This window comes from Harpia harpyja, chromosome 13, assembly GCF_026419915.1.
Source record: "Harpia harpyja isolate bHarHar1 chromosome 13, bHarHar1 primary haplotype, whole genome shotgun sequence".
NCBI classification, from domain to species: domain Eukaryota; kingdom Metazoa; phylum Chordata; class Aves; order Accipitriformes; family Accipitridae; genus Harpia; species Harpia harpyja.
The window spans coordinates 7,409,763-7,432,613 of NC_068952.1; the positions used below are offsets into that span (position 1 = coordinate 7,409,763).

Below are 22,851 nucleotides of genomic sequence, written 5' to 3' on the forward strand. Positions count from 1 at the left end.
CCTTTTGAGTATATGGGCAAACAGTTAAAGGCCCAAGCTGACAGGATCCACAAAAACCTAGGTGTTTCCCACCTGCATCAACATGCTACAACAACAGGATTGTAACTGAAGTATCCACGTTAGACACACGTTGAGATGTATAAACTGGGGGCAAACACGTCTAAATCCTGATGGTGGTTCTTACTGTCACCACCTGGAAAGAGGTGCTGTGGTGATAAGCTCAGTAGAAATGAGACTTACTACAGACTTACTGTCTTTTCCTAATAATTACAGCTGAGTAATCCTGAAAATATTCAGAACTTCAGGTATCCAGTTCCATCTATTCAAAGTAAGAGAGAGAAGCAGGACCAAAGGGAAAATAAGTACTCTGGATCTGAGCATACGTATCACAACCATTTCCTCACACTGTAAATGTGCACAAAACAACGGGTACTTCCAGATACTTCTCTAATATCCTGTGTGACCTGACAGAATTCTGTAGGACTTTTTCTAAAATAGTTTATCTGGCTTTGTCCGATTCCCTGTGTTTCGTTTAAACACAGAATTTCAAATTTAGCAAAATTACTTCTCTCCAGATGCACAGGTCCTGTTTTCAGTGGCCTTAGAACTATCGTTTCAGTGCCAGAGTGTGTTGTAATCTCTCGCCCAATTTAACATTAGTAGAATATATCACAGGCAGAGAGGTGCATTAATACCATTAAAATACATATATCACTTATAAGTACTTAATACAGGAGTGACATAAGTATCAGTAATTAAAGGTACATAACCCAGATTAGCATGAAGACAGGCACTTTGGTATCATCTCTGGCCCAATCGATTCCATACAAAACACAGCAGCTTAAGCAGAAAAGAGTGAGAATTTCCTATCTAGATCCTCATGGTCTGGTGGGACGTCAGGGGACATCAGGGACAGAAGCAGAGTTCAGATCCTATTAGGAAGAGAAAGGCTCCAGAAGGAGCAATCTGACCATTGAGTGGAGGGATAGGAGAAGGGTCTACGACTTGCTGGGAATTGTGAGCAAGAGCTGCCTTGGGCAGCTCAGAAGAGGCCACTTTTCCAAACCGCATCAATTTCCAGAAATTGTATTTAAATGCAAAATGAAAATTTAAATTGCTATAATTTTAAAAAATAAAAATTACCCTGTCCTCTCTTTTACATCCCCCCCCCCTTTTCATTCCTGTATTCCTCTTTAAGAATTATAGTAACAGGCAAATAAATCAGTTCAGCTACAGATCTATCCTTCAATCTTAACTTCTTTAGTAAGCCTAAGTATTCTACTTAGTATAAGGTAAAGTAGAAAATAGAATATAATGACCATTAGAGATAGGGTAAGAACGTGAGTAGCGGATCAGCCGCTTACAGTTAGCTTGGGTCAGATTAAGTGCACACCAGAGGGTCAGCCATACTGGAGGTAAGAGACAGAGATGAACTGGCTCTTTCTACCTACAAAAGACCAGAAGAAACAGCTCAAGCACCAAGCAGCCAGCAAACACAAATTTTCACATTGCTTAGACTGGGGTGAGTCGGTGTGATCGTCTTCTGCACCCCAGAACGCTTACATTGAGCGAAGCCAGTAAAAGCTGGCTCCCGTGCCCCGGCGGCACCCCCCAGCCTGGTTTCCCCTTCCCTGACCCCTTCTCGGTATGTAGCAGCGGGTCTTCAAAAGCCAGGGAGGATTTTCACCCTGCTGGGGAATTCACCTGCCCGTGTTTCTTCACTGCTGTCTCTACCTTTCTTCTTTTAGATTTTTTTCCCGTTCCATACCCGCATCACCACCGTTTTCCTCCATTCTGCACCCCCGCAGCACCCCACCTCAGCGCGGCGCGCTGAACCGTCGCGTTCCACGAGTAAGCAAGCAGCTAGAAGTCCGAGTTCGCGTTTTCGGTCGCGGCGAGAGCTGACCTCCCTGAGGCAGGCTCCTTCAGCCGGAAAGCAGCGGTTCCCCAGCCGCTCTCCGGGGCCGCCGGCCTGCCCCGCACCGCGCAACACCTCCGCCGTTTCATACAGCCTGAGTTTTCGAAGACGCTTTCTCACAGCGGCCGGCTGGGGGGTGTGTGGAAGCGAGCAGGGTGACAGAGAGGGGGGTGTGCGCCTTCCTGCCGCCGGCCGTGGCGGCCCTGTCCCCCGCGGCCGCTGGGTTTCCGTTAACGGCCGCTCCGCCCCGGGGGTGGGGTGGCCGCAGGCCGGGGCAGCGGTGGCGGTGGCGCGCTGCGGGCCGGGCCGGGCCGGGCCGGGCCGGGCCGGCGGAGGTGAGCGCGGGTGGCGTGAGGCGGCTGCCGGCCTCCGGCCCGGGGCGGGGGGTCCCGCTGCGGCCTGTCCCGAGGGGCGGCCAGGCCGGGCTGCGGGCGGGGAGCCGGGGGGGGGCGGGTGACAGAGCAGCAGGCGAGAACGGAGCGGCAGCCTTACACAGGTCCTTCGCAGCCGACACTTGTCCAAGGGCCAAGCTTCGCCTTCCCTTTTCGCCCTCTGCCTTTCCTCTCTGAGCCGCTAAGAAATAAGGCGTGTTATCCACCCCAGGAGAATTTTTTGGCACCAGGGCTGCACTTCACATTTTTCAAAGCAGTATGTTATTTAACATTCCCCCCCCCCCCCCCCCAAGTTAGACAAGGATTGTTACACTCATTTTATGGGGAAAAAATAGATACGTGGGGTATAAAGTTTCTAAAAGGTACAAAGGCATCGGAGGTAAGACTTGATGAGGCACAGCCTCGCCTGCACCTGGTCTGGGAGAAGTCCACCTTGCTGGATGTCAGCGGGGTTCCCCACCCTTCACTTCAGTATTCAGGCATGAAGCATGCTGCTTTTGCAGATGCCCAGCAATGCCCGAGTCTGACAGGGCTGATGAGTCTGCATCTAATCCAGCTATGTGGCACAGGTGTTTTGATGTAGGCATGCTTCTAGCTCAGAGCCAGCCCAAAATGCAGCAGTGGCTGCTGCTTTGTTTTAAAATGGAGCCATGAACTGTTACTGTACACCTTTAATTCAGTGGCTGATGGCTAGGAGCATTCACCCAGGTCATGGGAGAGTTCATTCAATTCCATCCTCTGCCTGAGGGCAAATGGGACATACATCTTCCTCCTAATTGGCAACAGGATCTTTCTGGCACTCTTCAGCTTCCTTTTGAAGCTGTGTCATTGTGCACGAACTTCTAGAAGTTGACTGAGATGGTAGAGGCAGGAACTAGAGTGGGGGCAAAAAGGGCCTCCAAGCTGTTCTCTAAGGATGGTTTCTGGTTGAAAATGTGCATAGTCAAAATATGGAAACTGCCCAGAGCAGATCTCCTCCCTCCCCTCCCTTGGCCCCCATACAAAGCATCCCCCAACCCCTCGTTAGCCTGAAACATGTCTTTGATTTAGTGAATCTTGTACATTATTCACTCAGTTGGAAGAGCTGTAACCGAAGAGGAGGTGAGTGCCTCCGGTCCAAAATAACCAATGCTTCCACAGTTAATGGGTATTTGTGAGATAAAAGGGTTTGGTATTGCATTGTGCAGAAAACAGAATTGAGTGTAACTGTTTTACGTGATAGATTAATGTGCTAAATGAAGACATTGCTAGCTTTCTCTCCAGAAGGAGCTGGGTAGGGACAGAATTTAAAATATAACCTGCTGGGGATTTCTGTTTTGTCAGTTCCTAGGTGTCAGACTGCAGGTCTTCTATGGATTCAGAAATCAGGTGCCTATCTTTTTACACGCACTGCATGGAGCATATGATTTGGTTTCCTGCTTCCACTCTAAATGCCTTTCATGCAGGTTAGCCTGTGTGACAGCTATTCTTCTTGGTTGGGTTGGGACCATCTTGTATGAGAATCATCAGTAGACAAGCACTTGACCTGGGATATATATGCAGGTGAGCCCTAGGATGCTACTACCATACTGCGAGTCAATGAAATAGCTAACTCGCCAACAGCCTTACACAGGAACTGTTTCAGAAAGGCTACTAGCTACTTTTCTACCTTTTTCACTTGTTAGGTCTCCTTTGCACAACAGGTTCTACAGTACAAAGTTATGTCAGCTATACTTGTGAGTGTAATTTTCACATTCTTCTCCTCCACCAACAAGTTAAGAGCTAACTCAAATTTATTCTGATCTAAAGCCTATTTCAAAGAAATTCAGAAGGTATCCTTTCAATGTCTCCATTCCAGGAAAGAGTGGAGAGGGTTTCTAACTTCACTTAAATGCTGGGCAGATTGGCTGTCTGTCTCTCTTTTGTACTATATTTATGGTCCTTCTATCACTGGACATTTGCAGCCTGTTATCTTTTGATTGCTTTTTTAAAACATATGTGCAAAAAACATATTTGCAAAAGCAAACGTCTCTTTCTTACCAGTTCTGTTTGGCTCTACATATTTTGACACCAGTCTCCATACTCCTTTAATAGTTCCTTAATAAATAATGTGCCCAGATTGGGCCCCAGGAGCGCAGGTGTGGCAACCGTGCCATTTCCCTTCCGGCTAGCCATTTAGCCATCTTTGCTGACTTTAGCTACCGAACCATTACCACTGTTTTGTGCCTGACCACTATTTCACAGGCATGACAGTGCTGATGAGCTTTATAAAAAGGTTAGCTTTGCAGGTAAGGCTGTACAGAGCTCTGCTTGTGACCCTAGGAGTTACAGTCTGAATGCTGCTTCTCCACTTATTGCTGCTTTCTCAGGAATTTCTGTTCCATCTGTGAAAGCTGGCCTCCTGTAAGTTAAAAACTCTGCTGTCATTCTTAAGAGTCCTTTCCTATTACCACTTTGATCTTTTCCAGGCGAGATTTTTCATCCTGGCTGCTTCTAATTATCCTGCAAGCACAAAAAAGGACATTTTATCCCTAGGCTAAATCCACTTTGTGAAAAACACAGTCCAAAATGATAGCTAAGAGGGAAGGAAAACCAACAGTAAGGAAATGCTACTTCCCTGGGGTGGCTTCTGGTCTAGACCAGGCAGTTATCACATGACAGTTTTCAAAAAAAAAGAAAGTCAACATGGATTCAGGGTGTGAGGCAAGAATACCTGAGTGGTGACTATGACCGCCCACGGGTTGTTTGTGCAGCTTTGAACAAGCATCTCTGCTGGGAAACAACTGTAGCACCAAGTCAAAAAAAAAAAACCCAGGAACCTTCACTGTCCTCACTGAAGCCTCGAGAAGTTAATTTCCTTAGGACGTAGAAGAGCATAAGAAACCTTGTTGGTCCTCTTCTCAAGCCTAGCTGAGGCTCTCTCTGCCTTCATCATCCCCTGTCAGACACAGGGGCAGAGAAGCCTGTGCTGCTGGGGGCTGGCAGATGGACCAGTGCTCAGCACTGGGGCGCTTCACTGGAACAACCAGCCCAGCTGGCTGGTAGATACAGCAGTCTATTACCACTCAGCCATGCTGACAGGACAAAGCTGAGCTGTAAGATACAAAGAAACACACATACAGCTTGTTGGCAGTTAGGGCTGAAATAGTCTCTCACAGTTTAGCAGTGTGAGCAAACTGCTTGCGGCACATGGCAGGGAAAAGAGCAGGCTGGCTCTGCTCAGGAGGGAAACACCCAAACCAGTGCTAGCAGCTAAAAACAACTGCGCTGGGGCCAGGGGCTGGAGTCTGGGGCTACAGCACCCTCCCTGTGCCTCTCCAGTTTACTCCTGTCCCCCTGAAAAATAGCCCAGAGCATGTTTTAGTCTATACTTCCAAGTTTATTTTCCCAGCCTTCTGGAGACTGCTTTCTTTTAAAGAACTGTTATAATAATAATAGAGGAATCACACTGTCTTTGTGTGTCCACATCTCGTCATATAATCTGAGGGGATATAAAAACAAATAAATAAAACCAAATAAATCTAGATGATGAACAGGAACACTAGATCATTACATCCCATAGGCAGCTTCTGATTACGCAAAGCAGTGGTTGTTTTTTTGTAGTCCTTCTGCTCTGTCAGGTCATTAAATGCCTTATTGTCTTAGGTTTTCCCCATCATTGATAGGAACTGTCACAATACTCACTTGCCTTATAAAATGCTTCCTGATTTTAAGTTGGAAAATGATATATTTGAGTTAAGCACCCTAGCATCTTAAGGGAGAGGCTGAGGGGGTGGGAAGGGGCACGTTCATTAATTATCTGATGAATGAAATTGTTTCTTTTTTAGATAGTAATTGGCTAGAGGGGCCCCACGAAGAAAAGTGTGTTTACACTGCACAGCTTTTTATGAGCACAAATGCATATATTATGATGGCTTAGAGCCTGGGCAAAAGCTTGGAGCTTTATTTTTGTTTCAGTAAGTAGATTTGATCTAATCAGATAACAGCAGCAATACAAATTTTCACAATAGCAGTTGGCCTTTATCTGGCCAGTCTAAGAACAAAGGCTTACTGTTTGTGATATACCTTTCAAGGTCTTTTTTATGGCCTAGATAAATATTACAAACAAACTCCTTGTCAGTAGGCTTTCTGTTCCATTAAAAGAAAAAGGGTGCTCTTTGAAGGTGTTTGGGTTTACTTCTGAGAAATTTTACCACGTGCCAAATACACACTGATTGTGAAGGACTGTTTGTATCACCAGCCTCTGGGAAAGATGCCCATAATTGTTGCCATGAGTGAAGAAAAGATTAATGATATTACGGTATTAGACGAGGATATTTTACTTGTTCTGCACTTTCTCCAAGAAGTAGGAATGAGTCTCAATTCCCTACAGAATTGTGACATGTGAATATATAGGGAATACTGAACAGGGAGACTCTTTCCTTTGGATGGCAGGAAGGGACCCAAGAATTGAAGAATGAGATTGAGACACTATCAAAATAGATTGAGTCTATTCAGGTGAATTTTTGCAGATTTTAGGCAGCCAAGTCCCCAAAATCTGATCCAAAATGCCCTTCCTTCAGTCGTAAACCCACACGGCGGCACCTCCATTTCTGCTGCTGCTCCCAGTACATGTAAGCCATTGCACAGGAGCACCCCAGGGTGAAGAGCCTTGCACAGCGATGGCAGAGATTGTAGAGATCAATATGAAGAACACGTCCCCAGGCAGGCCTCCTTGGGGGAGCCCGCATGGAGCACTTCTAGCAGAGCTGCAACTTTGGGTCTAGTGCAGGGCATACTAGATGCCATGGACATTTTCTTTCAAACTTTAGCCAAGGAAAGGAGAGGTCTTTGATATTATGACCCAGTTAGACCATTAAAGGAAGTGGAAGATCTGAATAGTTAGCCTTCCTCAGTCTGAGAAGCTTCAGTCTGGGTCTCACTCAAGGAAACTGCTTTAACCACGAGGCTATAAGCACGTTATGTTAGGCAACAGTACCTTTTATCTCTCCTGCAGAAGCTTGGCACTGCAAACAAGAATGCAAGAGCTGTGAGGATTTTTGGCCGAGCAGGGGTTGGAAGATAAACTCCTTGAATTATTTCGGAATAGAACATTGCTTGCTTGATTTTGGTTGTTTAGTCCAAAATGCTAGTTTAGCTAAAATCCATAACCAGCCTTCATCTTTAGAGTCCAGTGTTGAGCACAGAATTAGCAACTGATGTTACTGTCCTCTACTTCCCTTTGTCAGTGCATGCCTCCAGCATAATGTTGCATCCAATCAGTATTCCCCTTGTTTTGCAGAACTGGAGAACTATAGTTAACTCCTCAGTTCTCTTAGCATCTCCTTCCACTTTGAGGTACCAGTTTCCAAAGTTACAGCCTCTAGCCTCAACAGCTTTGACCCATTCTCAGAAAACTTGAAAGTCATAGGTAACCAGCCCAGCTGTTCTAGATACTTTAGAGGAAGTCTCATCCCCATGACATGTAAACAATAGACAAGTTTCCATTGTTTGCAGTGAGGTTTGCTTGTTATTCTCCTCCTCTTCTTTTTGGGTTTTTTTTTTCAAGTCTGCTTCATTCTGTTTGGGTGTTTCCACAGAAGGGTCAATGCAATCCAAGTAAGACAGGAGCTGCGCTAGCCATGTACCAGGAATAGGGCACATAATTGTGTGTGGGCTGCGTTAGGTTTGTGCATGCTTTCTAGTCTTCATTCCGAGACATTGATCAGGGGTTACTTTTCAGACTGGGCAGCTAACAGCCAAAATTCCCCAGGCGGATAACTTAAGTCTTACCTTTACATCCAGACTAAATAGCAATGTGGAAAGAGGACAGATGCAGTAGGTCATACTAACGTAGGAGTTAAACCCCCTTTATATGCTGGTGCACTTGGTCCATGCCGCAGCCGAAGTATAGTGAAAAGAGAAAGGGACTGAAGAAGAAAAGATGGAGATGGGAACTGAGATCATTCATTGACATATCAAGACTCAGGTCAGGAGTAGAGTCTCACAGAGGCTCCTGCAGCACTTCTGGGCTGGCTCAGCTGTCCCACACTGCTAAACTGTGAGAGACTATTTCAGCCCTAACTGCCAACAAGCTGTATGTGTGTTTCTTTATATCTTACAGCTCAGCTTTGTCCTGTCAGCATGGCTGAGTGGTAATAGACTGCTGTATCTACCACAACCCCTTTCCTGGAGCTGTTCCAAGCACCTTATATGCCACATGGCCAAAGATCAGTTGCAGATATACAAAGATCAGGTATTTAATGCTATCAGAACATGAACATTTTCGTAAGATTTATTCTCAAAAGTAAACTGGGTTTGAAAGAGGAGGGAGGAGAGAAGAAAGGATTTCTTTCAACTTTGTTGGGATTCTTGTTCCAGAACTTGCAGACTGAATCAAGAGCCCTTTGAAATCCCAGAGTCCTCCTAGCTGAGATTATCTATACTGAGTCAGGTTTAACCTGAAATTAAGCAAAAATGTCCCCGCTTACCCAAAGGTTCCAAACTCCTCCTGTTCATTGTTTCCCTTTCCCAGTGGCTCTTTCATGCCTATGTTCTTTGTACCTGCAGCTGATTTCTTTATTGATACTGTTTGTGAGTGCTGCACTTTGCCAGCTTCTGGCAGAAAGATCTGGGGTTAACTAACTCTCCTAGGAATTAGTTAATCCCTTGTCCCAAAAGGATTTAACAGCTGACTGTTGTTTCTGGTCTGGGAAAGACATCCTGCAACCTTTGTCAGCAATGTTGGATGCTGTGTAGAGGCACAGTACACCAGAACAATTTCATAATAAAAGCATAACTACTTCAAGCAGAATTCAGAAGCTGTATATATACAGGAACCCCAACTCATTATATCACAACTGTAAACATGTCCATCCCTATCAGGCAGGACAGCTGCTCTGGTGAATATAAGAGAGGGACAGAAGCTGGCAAGAATGTATTTATGTTAGTATCTAAAAATCAGAAGCAAAACATATGAAATTATATGATTTTCTACACAGAAACATCTATTGCTGGTTAGATTATTTCAAATCTTAGAATTTGCCAGAAAGTAGAAGTGTGGCACCAGTCTGTCTAGAAACTTATTCATAAACACTGCTGCAAACTCAGCGTAGTTTAGGTTAGATTAATATAAAACAGTCTCTGTTCAGTTAGCTGGACTCTGGACATATAGAAGTTGGCTTAAATATATTTTCAAAACATTCACAAGAAAAGTTGTATGCTGCTGATGAAAGTGTGCATATCAAATTTAAGTTAAATCAGTGTAATTTTATACACAAGCCCATCTCACTATTGAAAAAAATAGTAAGGGACGATTAAGATGGTCTTTGTCTCTTCAGTGCCTCAAGTTTTTGGGTATAGAGGGGAGAAAAGATTACTATCTTCTATGCATTGATTTTACAGGCAAGAAATACACCCTGAAGTTGTTTAATCCTGTCTTTCCTTCTTCCCTTTCTCTGGGGAGCTTTTGTGCTACCTGTGACGACCAGTGCTGTTTCACAGAAAGGCATCAGGGTAACAGCAGCACTCATGCAGGCTCCAAGTGAGCTCTCACATCTTGCTGTCCAAACAGCAACACCCTTAACACCCTTAGCTATGGAGCTAAAGGGAAAAAAAGCCTTCCAACTTGGCAGTAGGATTAATGTTTATCCCTTAATCCTTAATCCTAAAGCAGGCTTGCAGCAATTAAAGATGAGATTCTCACACACTCACCAAAAGATACTGCTACCTTTATTTTTTTTATATATATATATATATATATATATATATACACACCCTACTCATCTGTGATTCAGTGACCTACAGAAAACAGCCTGGATGTTTTTGTGAAAATTAGCATGAGCAAAAAATTTACTTTTTTTTTTGGTGCAGGTAATGAAAAATTTACCAGTTTTACCTGTCTTTACCTTTTTATCCACCGACCACATCCCGAACACCTAAATGACCGGTATTCTTGGTCAGTGGACTTCATCTTTGTGGAATTATTTCAAGGAGTCTGTGCTTGTGGTGGGCACACAATTTCTCTGGCTGACTGAGTCGTCATCTAGGAAAAATCTCCTTAGGAGGATATCATGGTCACTGCAATAGGTTATTGAAAAGATTTTTAAACTCTTTAAATCTTATTGATGATTGTATCAGACTGGTCTTCTCTAGAGTCCACCCAGATAGCCAGCGCCTCTGCTGCCTGGTTCCCCAAAACCTATGGCTGACAACTGAGAACTATTTAGGCCCGCTGCTCATTTTCATAAGCATATATGGTACATGTCTGTTCACTTCCACTGGCGTGTGCTGGTTCACATTTGACCCAGGGTTATGTGGCAGAAGCACGGGAGGCTGCTGAAGAGAGTAAACATGCTACTGAATGCTGCATAAAACCACTTCTGAGACCAAAATTTTCCTTTCAGATCACTCTCTTAAAAAGCAAGCAAATACTCTCGACCATCAGCAAGGACAAAAATAGGGTATGTAACCTGTTCTTTATTTATGTGGACTCCAGTGCATTTTTGTTGCGGGTGTGGAAGGGGGAATGGCAAGTGCTTTCTAACTCTCCATGGGAGAGTTGTTACTCTAACTTCTTTCCTGGCTTGTGTACATCAAAAAGGAGAGAGTCTTAGTCCTCCTCTTCAGCTATACTTCAGGCCCTGCTTACTGACAGCCTCTGTGGATATCCTAAGGTGTACACAGCTGTGCTGAGATGGACAGGCACTACTACAACATCCACTCTCAGGTACTGCCAGTTCCCTTCCTTACTTGCTGTGCTAGTGAAGGTTTCTAGGTATAGTAACCAAGTTAACAAAACTGAGTTTTAAAAAAAGTTAAAATAGTGTAGGTTAGTTCCAGATGACTGAAAGTACCTGCATCAGCCTTCCCTGATCCAGACACACACTTCCTGAGGAGGCTGAGACCAGAGCTAGAGTATTTGCATTCTGTATGCACTTGCTTGCTGCCTTTAGATCTAGGTACAATATCCACCCTGCGTTGTAAAAGTTCTTTCCATTGCTCAGAAACAAACTTTCCATCCCAAAAGCATTTGCTGCATTTTTCCTCACCCTCCTACTGTTCCCCTTCCCTTTACTGCTTACCCCTTCTGACAGCAAGGCAATAGAAGGAGACAAAATCTCACATGCTGAGCTCTGGTTCTCTGAATTTCATTGCTCCAGTTTTCAATAACGAATGAAGCATTTACACATCCCTTCATCTCCATGTCCATGCACAGGCATGTAACTGAATGGGATGATCATAATTTTGTGGGAGGAATATTCTTCCCAAAAGATTTTAGGTGCTAATGTACAATGGTGAAGGGTTGTATAAAATGCTACATGGAGGGATTCTGTTAAATTAAAAATCTTTGCTGTCCTCATGACAGCAGTAAGAGGCATTACTTACTGCAGCATCCTCCTCCTGCTCATGGAGGGCCAAGATTCGGGGGAAAAGGTAGTAGCTTATGCAGAAAAAATTGAGGGAGCAAAGAGTTTACAAATGAAATCTTCCTTGTCACCAAACCAGAGCAGAGGTGAAGTGTAATAACTGTTAAGAGATTGTTAGAGACTTCTTTAACTTAAAAGAATGTGGAAAAGCAGGTAAATGTAAAAGCAAAGTTGGCCAGAAATATTTCACCATTTTCTTATTTTCTGATAATAAAAATAAAACTATGTTTTTAAATTTAAAAACAACGTTTTCTAATTCTTCCACTCTAAACACTTTGAGCTTTTTCTTGTGGTAAGGTGATACACATGTCTATTAAATTTTGACTTCCAAAGTACTTTCTGTTTGTCACTTCTTTTGGTGATGCTGTGATTTTGCCCAATCTTTAAAAAACAGCCATAGCATTTGGGCAAATACAAGGAATGGAAATGTAAACATCTGAAACATAAATGTAATTTAAAACTATTTGTGCTAAACATCTTATAGTGTGGTGTCAACAAGAACCATTGTAACAGTTAACAAATAATAAAAGGGAAACTTGGTGTTTTGTTTTCATGGTTCAAGCAAAGTAAAAAGTAAACAAGGTCTTGAATGAACTGCTGTATGTTTAGTTGTGTCTTTTTTAATAACCTACAACATTTTGTAGTCATAAAAACAAACATAGTATAGCTTACTGTTTATAATGTCCCCTTTTAACAGTGCATGCTAGGTCAAAAAAAGAGGGTAGAAATGACAATTATTTTCTAGTACTAGGAATTATTCCCCATAGTTGCAGTTAAAATATCTTAACAGAATTTTGATACTCACTGCCTGCAATTTGCTTTTCTTTGCAGCACATCCTAAATTCTTTAGTGAGACAAAATATGAATGAAATTTGAATGCCAGGACTTCAGAATTCAGCACTGTCTCCTATATTCATAGTCTCTTTTACTTTCAAGTAATCAGATCTTCTCCCAAACCCATGACATTGTCTGAAAAAATGACAAGATTGGTATTTTAAGTTGCAGGGTATGTGTGTTTCCCACTTGGTGTTTGAGCCTCTAGGGTGGAAATCTGCAGACTCACCCTAGTAGTCACAGTTGTTACAAGTTAAGGTTTTAGTCTAATCAGATGACACTGAGAACATCACCAAAAACATTAGGTACAGTGAGACTGCATCAGTTAGGAGATTCAATGGTAGCATAATACCCTTGTACTTCCCATTTAGCAGATTGTCTCTAAAAAATGGCTAGCTCTTTCACTTGGTATTTGCAATAGGACTATCATAGTGGTTTCTACTGACATACTTTTTCATTTCCCAGAAATCACTTTGTATGATGGCAACAAGCATAAGATGATTTTAGTTCAAGTGTAATATTCTGCATAGAATTTTGTACTTGTGCTTTAAAGCAGCAGCGTGCTTAAATCATAATAATTATTAGCGGGGTTTACCTTTTTTTAATTACTGGCTCAAAGTCCAACTTTATTCTCTGAAGTAGATCTACTTTGCAGACATTAGATGGCCATTGGGGGTTTGGTTCCACAAGGATTTACACTTACCAATTTTTAAGCAGATTGTGCTGGAGGTCACAAAAATTCTTCCATTGGGTTGTCATTTAATTTCAATAAATGCTTTTTTAAAAGCAGAGGCAGACGGTTGCAATCTTAGAAGGTTTTTTTAAACTACAGTACACTAACAACTACTTTAGGGCTAATAATTTGCTTTGTTCCTTACCATGCTCAATAAAAAAAGACCTTCCTTGTTTTGGAGAGGTTTTTGTCTCAGATAAAGAGAGAGGCAGGCAGACAGATGGCATAACGCAAGGAAAATCCAGCATGGGAATAAATTAATAAATGGATTCGTCAGTGAGCTGCATGAATTATGTTATGCACCTTTTTATATAACTTAGGAATTTACAGTTCAGGAAATGTAGTTTTTCATAAAATGTGAAATCTTGCAGCACAGTTTCAGGCTACTGTGTTTTTTCTTTTCCTTCACTATTAGCCTTGTTCCTGCCTATACTTTCAGAACTATTTTACAACCCTTTCAAGAACAATTTCAGATTGCAGGGTTAATCTGAGGCTCAAGGAGCTCCAAAAGAGGTCCCCCTTTTAAAAATTCATGGCTGTTAAGCACTTCTGTGTGACAGCAATCTGAATTCCAAATAGCGTCATTGCTCTCACAAGGAGAGCGCTCAGGGGAAGAACAGCATTGGCCAGCTCTGTTGAGATGACTGGATGACTGCACTTTACTTTGGTAATCCAAACTGTTTAAACCTCTTTGGATAACTGATTATGGAATTAAGCTAAGACACCAACATTATCAGTTCCATGACACAAATTAAATAGCTAGGCCAAGATTTTCATGCTTACTTAGTGGGGTTTTGGTGCTGCCCTTAAGGTACATAAAGGAGGGTTACTTTTCAGGTCATAGGAGGTGCTTGCATCTCTTTGGGACCCATCTTCTGACCAGCCAGCCTATCAGATGATGCCTGTTAGACTTCAGAGAAAGGATAAATCCCAAATCACTAGTAATTTTTAGTGTGACATTAGTCTTTTATTCTACAACTGTTAAAAATGTGCTCTACAATTTACTGCATAGATAGCCAACTGCAGAATTAATGCTTACTATTTTCACTTTTTTCACATAGATTCATGATGTTACATCAACAGCTAGTACTCGCCTTTGGAATATCACTAGCTAGTGATATATGTGCATTTAGAAGCTGTTATTCAGAAGCCCAAGTCTCCCTATATTATTCCTGCAACCTCACAGATATTCCACTTGTGCCAAAGGATACAGTGAAGCTTTTGCTAACTTTCAACTACATCAGACAAGTGACTGCAACTTCGTTTCCACTGCTGAAGCGCTTATTGGTGTTGGAAATCGGAACGCAGTATGTCTATCCTGTTACCATAGGAAAAGGAGCTTTCAGGAACCTGCCAAACCTTCGTGTCTTAGACCTGGGATTCAATAGGATTCTTCAACTGGATCTTGATGCTTTTGTGGGATTGCCAAGTCTGACTGTACTCCGTCTGTTTCACAACTACCTTGGAGATTCCATCCTGGAAGAACGTTACTTTCAAGATTTGAGCTCGTTAGAAGAATTGGATCTTTCAGGGAACCAAATCACAAAACTTCAGCCTCATCCCTTATTTTATAATCTAACAGTCTTGAAAACTGTGAACCTGAAGTTCAACAAAATATCCAACTTGTGTGAAAGCAATCTTACCAGCTTCCGAGGAAAACACTTTTTATTTTTTAGCCTCAGTTCTAATAATTTGTACAAGACAGATGAAATGGCCTGGGCCAAATGCCCAAATCCTTTCAGAAATATTACATTTAACTCACTAGACCTTGGTGAAAATGGCTGGAGCACAGAGAAAGTCCAATATTTCTGTACAGCCATTAAAGGGACTCAAATTGGTTCTTTAATATTTAGGTCTCATACAATGGGTTCAGGATTTGGCTTTAATAACTTAAGAAATCCAGATAATGATATGTTTGCAGGACTAGCAAGAAGTGGTCTTCGTTTGCTTGATATTTCAAATGGTCACATTTTCTCTCTCAATTCTTTAACCTTTCAAAGCCTTGGTGATCTCGAATTGCTGAACCTTTTCAAAAACAAGATAAATCAAATCCAAAGGCAAGCATTTTTTGGCTTGGGAAACCTAAAAACTCTCAATCTTTCAAGTAATCTTTTAGGTGAGTTGTACGATTATACTTTTGAGGGTCTACATAGTGTAATGTATATTGATTTACAGCAAAATCATATTGGGATGATTGGTGAAAAATCATTCAGTAACTTAGTAAGTCTGAAAATAATTGATCTCCGAGACAATGCCATTAAAAGACTCCCTTCCTTTCCACATCTGACCTCTGCCTTTTTAGGTGACAATAAGCTAACGTCTGTAGTTGGCACAGCAATAGTAGCAACACACCTTGAATTAGAAAGAAATTGGTTGGCAAACCTGGGTGACCTGTATATTCTTTTCCAAGCACCAGATGTGCAGTATATCTTCTTAAAACAGAATCGCTTCTCTTACTGTGTGAAAAGTGATAATGTTATAGAAAACAGCCAGTTAATCTATATGGATCTAGGCGAAAATATGTTACAGCTTGTGTGGGAGAGAGATTTATGTTTGGATGTGTTCAGGGCACTGTCCAAACTTCAGGTTCTACATCTGAATAACAACTACCTTAGTGCTCTTCCACAGGAGATTTTTAGAGGTCTAACATCTCTAAAAAGACTTAATCTAGCTTCCAACCTATTGTCTTATCTTTCTCCTGGGCTTTTTCCACAAAGCCTAACAAACCTAAACTTGTCTGGAAACCAGCTTTTTTCGCCCGAGCCTGAAGTCTTTATGACTTTGAGTATTCTGGATGTAACACATAATAAGTATGTCTGTGATTGTACTTTAAAGAGCCTACTAGTGTGGCTAAATGAAACCAATGTCACCCTAGCTGGCTTACAATCTGACAGGTACTGTGTATACCCACCTGCATTTGCAGGGGTACCACTGTCATCTCTGACATATGATGGCTGCAATGAAGATGAACTCCAGCAGACACTCAGGTTCTCAGTATTCATCTTCACCTCCATCACTCTTCTAATGTTTCTGATGGCAGTCATCATTTTTACTCGCTGTCGGGGGATTTGTTTTGTCTGGTATAAAACGATCACAAAAAAAATTATAGACAGCCATCCACAAGTGGCAGATAAAAGCAAATACAGATATGATGCGTATTTGTGCTACAGCAAAAATGACTTTGAATGGGTCCAGAATTCTTTGCTAAAGCACCTGGATTCACAGTATTTTGATAAAAACAGATTTTCCTTGTGCTTTGAGGAAAGAGATTTCCTGCCTGGGGAAGAACATATCAACAATATTCGTGACGCCATTTGGAACAGCAAGAAAACAATCTGCATTGTGACCAGGCAGTTTCTCAAAGATGGGTGGTGTGTGGAAGCCTTTAATTTTGCCCAGAGCAGGTACTTCTGTGATCTGAAAGATGTCCTAATTATGGTAGTGGTTGGGTCACTTTCTCAATATCAACTGAGGAAATACAAACCAATTCGAAACTTTTTACAAAGGAGTCGATATTTGCAGTGGCCTGAAGATTATCAAGATGTAGACTGGTTTTTACATAATCTTTCTTGCCAAATTCTGAAAGAAAAAAAAGTGCGAAGGAAAGCCAGTGGTATAGAGCTGCAGACTGTAGCAACACTCTCGCACTGATAGTGTATCGGTTGCTTGTCTCTTACCTCTCTAATCATTTTACCACTGTTTGTTCAGGTATGTGTCTTCAGCAGGTTGTTCAGGATCATTTTAATAAAAGTCTGACTCAGTGTTCACTGTTACAGAACCTGCACCTATTATTTCGATGGTGACATAGTCCTTGAGTGTACTATTCATCTCGGTTTATACATTTATTCAACAAAAGCTTACCAAAATAATTTCAGTATGGCCTCAGTGAGTTTTTCACTGTAGTGAGGAAGCAGGAATAGGAGGTTTTATAAGCTGTCTGTCTTGACCTTAGCTGCAAACAAATAATACCATCTTAACTATTTTGATAGAGATTAAAAAGTACACATGTGAATGCCATTGTTCGAATGTAGATGTGTCTATGGCTAATCTAATTTACTCTCAGTGCACCAGTATACAGAATTTCTATTGATAAAATTACTCCAGCAAAATATTACTTCCTTCTCAATTAGTGTAGTCATTCAGGAACAGAAAAGGGCTAAACCTTGGAAAATTTTCCAGGCAGCATGGGGGAGCAGATTAAAAAAGGGATTGACTGTGCTGATGAAGCCCTGGGTGTCGCTGTTGGCTCAGGTAACAGCTAGGGCTGCCTCAACTCCTCCTGCCTCCCATCCACTGCACCTGCTGGCATTAGGGACAAAATGCTGCTGCAGAGGGAGGTCTGAAAAAGAACCAGCAGCCCTGGCTTCCCAGAGCCCCCGTGGGCTGTCAGAAAAATCACCACCTGCATTTCAACTCTCTGCATTTCTTACATTTCTCTGAAAATGTCTAACCTTTTTCCTTTTTTTTCCCCAACCAGTCCAAATATTTATAGGCGTACTTTAAAGTCAGAGGTTATACCAGGGATTATTTCACATAAAAACCACTGACAGATAGCCAAAGCAGGAATGAATCTGTACAATGAAGATCATGTGCAGATCTAGGCTGTTGGCGTATGGATCTGTACATGGTGTAAAAGATGGGAATTTTAAAAGCATACCTAAGAAATTGTATTTGAATGAATGTCAAAAACCATTTTTGGTCAAGTGTTAATTGAGACCCCTCTTCAGTTAGGACCTTAGTGTATACTTACAAGACACTCCTATCATTTCAGATACTTAAAACTTACTTCTGCTAACCTATGTATGCAGGAATGACAAGTAGATGCAAAGATTACTGAGATGGCTTTAACCAAGGCTTCTCCATTTTGTTTGAAACGCTTCTGTCTATTTCATGCTTATGCCACTGGTGAGAGGTCGCTACATAAAACTTGCATTTACTTCAGTCTTTGGAAAGGTCTGACTTTTTACATAAAGGTTTCAATAAAACCTTTGGATGAAATTTCATTGTCTGCCTCCATGCTTATATACCATTTTGGAAACTTAAAAAGATCAAACCTACGTCAGGAGCAGCTGGGAAAACTTCTTTCTACCACTGAGGCAGCTTAGAAACATAGAAGTAGCCCAGCCCCCATCTGCCCCTTGCAAATACTATTGCAAGGGGTCTACAAAAGGCAGTAAAAGGATTTTTGGAGAACACGCTACTGAACCATTCCTGATTGTGGAGTGGTTTACAGCCATATGAATAACTGTCGTGTCAAATTTTAAAGAAATTCAAAATAACTTTCTTTTTTACTCACTGTGAAACCGCTCCAAGCCTGAGACAGTCAGAACAAATGCAGTTGGTACAGTCTGTCCTATAGAATGAAAAATTGACTTCAAATAGATCATAGGACCCTGATCACCACCTCTGTAGAGTCACCTATTCTTAAATGACAAAGCCTGGGGAATTGTTGAGAAAGGGCTTGTGCAGATTCCTCTGCTCAGCAGGAACCACAAAAGCATCCTGTACAAAAATGGAGAATGACTATGCTTGATGAATTAAGGCCATAAATTGAGCCTCAACCTCATAACTATTGATCTGATTCCCTTCAGGCTTGCTGGGAATGTTACTGCTCTATTAGAATTTTATGGCTCCTCAGTTAAGGATACTCTCTCATCAGTTTTACTCACCTTCCTCAGTGAAAGACATTAACTTGTTGGAGAGTGTCCAGAATAGGGTGTGAAGTGTGGCACTGGCTCTAAAGCAAGCTATTAAGACGGAAGCTGGTGAATTTATTTGCAGTAGCAGCACAGGGAATATTCAGAGGATGGTGACTCAGTGCCACATGGTATCAGCTCAGATATTTAATAGTAAAAGCCTTCCCCCACCATTGCAACATATATTACAAACATTAACTGGTCAAGCAGGCAGTGTTGTTCAACAGCAGCAGTTAGCTAGCCTGTCAGAGTCCAAAGATTGCATGGGCTCCTACTCAAAATCAAGGCACTCAGGACCAGAACCCAGATTCTACAAACATACTGCTGTGGAGGGTAACAGAAGCCAACAATGACATGCCCACATATTATTTCACATTTTACATGATTATTATTTCACATCCAGTGAAATCAAGCTTCTCCTCCCCCTCCCATCTGACATGCACACTAGTCTCAGCAAAGTGTTGTCCAATTATATTTGCTAATCCCTCCTCAGAGACACTGTTCAACCTGCTGGTAGATCTATCACCTTGTTAATTTACAGTTAGTATCCATCACTGCTCCCACCCCAATAGCTGTACTACCTGTGTGGAGAACACTAGAATAGATAAGACTACACAGAGTTCAATCTCTTGAGTGGGACACTCCTACATATGTTGCTCAGAATCACTCTGCCTTTCATTTTCTTGTGTCACATCATTAACTCAGCTCATTTGCTGACTTCTGGGTCTTTTTCAGCATGACAGATCTCCTACTTCTCACTGCCAGAGACCATCTGGGTTTCAGATTATTGGATCCCACCTTCTCAATTTCATGTGGTGCTGATTATTTTACAATGGCTTTACCATGTTCTTTTCTTGCTGGAACTGTGAATAGCAGCAGTCCAGTTAAATCACAAACCAAGGCCCATACCTGGCAGAATACTTACAGACAAAGAGCAATACACAACTGAGTGGCAGGAGTGAGTGGTGAAGACGCTGCAAATGGAGCAGAAGCAGCACATGCAAATCTCTGGGAAAGCAGCAACTTAGGAAGGGTACACATGGTGGTCTAAGCATCTTGCCATCGGAAGGGGACTTGGGTTCCATAAGAAGTGGAAACTTGAAGCGAGCAAAGACAGACAAGGAACAAGATACATCTTTAGGGTCTGACTCTACAAACATGACCAAACATAAATGCCCTAGTACAGTACGCAGATTTAACTTAAAATAGGACTAGCACTAGCAAACATTTGCAAGGTTTCTTTACACTATACAGTACTACCAACAGCAAGCATGCAGTTCTGTAAAATAAGGCTTCCCAAATTAGAAGACTGGTGTAAAAAACCCCAAAAGATTAGAAAAAAATTATAAATGTCTGGTATTTGACCCTGTGAGACCACATTTTTGCACTTTCTCCATGATCACAAGAAGGTGGATATTCATGCAGTCCATGAATGCAAGAGCCAAGGCTTTAAGAAATAATCCAGATATTTCAGGACTTCTGCTTAAATGTGAAGTACGTCTAAATTAGTCAGGCTTGAATAAGGAAGAGCTTTAGGAAGATGGTGAAGAAAAGACAGGCTGGCCTTTCCAGCTTCCCAGCCCATTCTGGGCAGTGGTCTTAAATCACATATATCCTCTTTGATTCTTGCAAGATTTTTTAGTTGTTGCTGATAAATAGGATCAGAAAAACTACAGCCTTGACTGCAGTGAAATAACCTGAAAGAGAAGTGACAATATGAAGACTTCCCATACAGACAAATTTACATCAGTAGTCTTTACAAGGCCTCTTCTTGTGGTTATTACCTGGCTGCTTGTCAGTCTCTGAGAAAGTATCAAACACCTTTGGGATGCCAAACAGCTCATTCTGCTTTTGGGTACAAGCACTTTTTCATACATAGCTTTTAGTTACCTGTTTTCTGTTTTGTCCCTCACAAAGACGAGCTGAGCATCTTGGTCTTCAGTCTTACTGTGCTGTTCCTGGCAGCCATCAAAGATTCCATACTTGGAACAGAACTGCAGGTGCTTCTCCACCATTATTTCCTTCAACTAAACAAAAGCTGCAAAAGCAAAGTTTAGAAGCTGAGACTTACCCAGAATGCCACTGTAAGCACTGACTTGAACGACAGAGAACGCTAGATGCCAAGCAGGTACCAGAAATTTTAAATTCAGCCTTGTTAGTCAACCTTGCATCACATCTAGGCATTATTGTTGGGCCAATCCAACTCCTGCATGATTCCTTCTTGCTGTTTGTCAGATTGACAGGAGGCTTCTCTTCCGTTTCTAACCTTAACTTTGCTTTCTGCATTGTGTATATACAGTGTAGTGGGTGCCAAAAGTAAGTCTACATTTCCTTTCCCAATATGCAAAAGTCAGTATAGAGGTATGACATGAGTTATTTCATAGCGCAAAGACTATCTATTCATAGCAGACTCTGTTTCAGACATGCGGTTTTCCTTCCTTTTAGATAGCCTATTGTTTCTCTTTTCCAATTGTATTAAAAATAAAATCTTTGAAAACTGCAAGTAAGAGAGAAAAATGTATTTCTTCTGAAACTAACAATTCTCCAAACAGGAAGGTTAGCTTTTTCCTGTTTAGACATTATGTTCAAAGAAAGGAAGTGGGGATTTTCAATGATGATAATAATAATTACATGGTATGTAAACATCAGTAAGTATCAAAGGAGGCTTCACTCTTTATTTAGTGCGTCCCAAATGCTACATTGCTGTTTATAGTATCTTTATCTTTGCCAGTTCACCAGCTCTTGCAACAACAGATTTATGAGCAGTCATTGCACTAGGTCGATCACCTGTATGCAAGCTTTGACAGTAGAACAGCAGCATTATCAGGCTGCCTCAAGCCTACATAGAGAGGAGTGGAGCAGAGAATCCTCATACAAAACAACAGTTTGATGTGGCAGAGGGTTTTTTGCATCACGATTACACATACCAGGCTGTGTAACCTTTTTGTGTTGCCACCCAAAGCTAAGTACTTCAAGCCATGAAGCCTGTTGATGCTGTTCCTAAAAACTGAATTGGCAATGTAATTTCAGCATTGTGATTAGATGCAATATCAAAACATAGATATTTGGTACATGTGGTACCTTGCAATAGTGAAACTAGAAGTGCTTTATAAAGATAAGTGCATTTTATTATCTTCTCTTTAAAGATGGAGGAACTGAGGCAGAGAGAATGAAGTTACCTACCTTTTTTCATGGGCTGCACGTGGAAGAGAACTAAGGTTTCACAAAGGGTAAGTTATTAGGTCTGTTTGCTCTGTTTTGCAGGAGTTTTACAACATGCATTTTTCTTACCTTGGAAACTAAAGTCTTCTATGTATCTGCAGAACTAATTAACAGTGTAGGGTCTCCACTTAATGTGCCACCAGTTTGCCTGTGTGGGGCAGAACTAGTTTTACAAGGAGGAGAAGGTAGCTGAAGATTCACTGAGAGTTGCCAACTTGAGCACCAGTGATTTGGGGACAATCTGAGCCTATTAAGGATAGGAGCAAGAATTCACTGGGCATTTCAGTGGGAGTTGCTAACACTTTTCTGATATTTCAGCTAACACATAGGCTGGTATTTCTGATGAGGGCTTGCAAATTAAGAACAATAGGAAAAGCAGTGGAGGACATATGGCCTAGTCGAGGTGAAGATGCACTTGTGGGAATGCCAGCAATGGAGCAGGGACAATAGGGAGAAGACAAAGTATTTTTAAACACATGAACTCTCTTGAGAACCCTAAGATACTAAAATTTCATCAATGATCAGAAAAAAACTTTGGAATGAGCCATTTGGATATGTCGCTTCAAAGCAATGAAGCCTAAGAATTTAATGTGAATAAGGAAAAAAAAAAGGTGAGACAATTAATGGTAGGAAGAAGTACAAGAAATGAACAAACATATACCAACTATAA

The 22,851-nt window shown here is 41.7% G+C and overlaps 1 protein-coding gene across 1 annotated transcript; it reads left to right on the forward strand.

Moving 5' to 3' along the window:
* Positions 1-1,436: 1,436 nt before the first annotated feature.
* On the forward strand, positions 1,437-18,493 carry TLR5 (toll like receptor 5). The gene is made up of 2 exons (XM_052805805.1): positions 1,437-1,522; positions 14,325-18,493. The coding sequence occupies exon 2, from the start codon at positions 14,329-14,331 to the stop codon at positions 16,912-16,914; it is 2,586 nt and encodes an 861-aa protein (XP_052661765.1). The 5' UTR covers positions 1,437-1,522; positions 14,325-14,328; the 3' UTR covers positions 16,915-18,493.
* Positions 18,494-22,851: the final 4,358 nt, after the last annotated feature.

Excerpts from the sequence above, each read along its gene's own strand:
- TLR5 (XM_052805805.1), top strand. The coding sequence starts at position 14,329 with ATGATGTTACATCAACAGCTAGTACTCGCCTTTGGAATATCACTAGCT.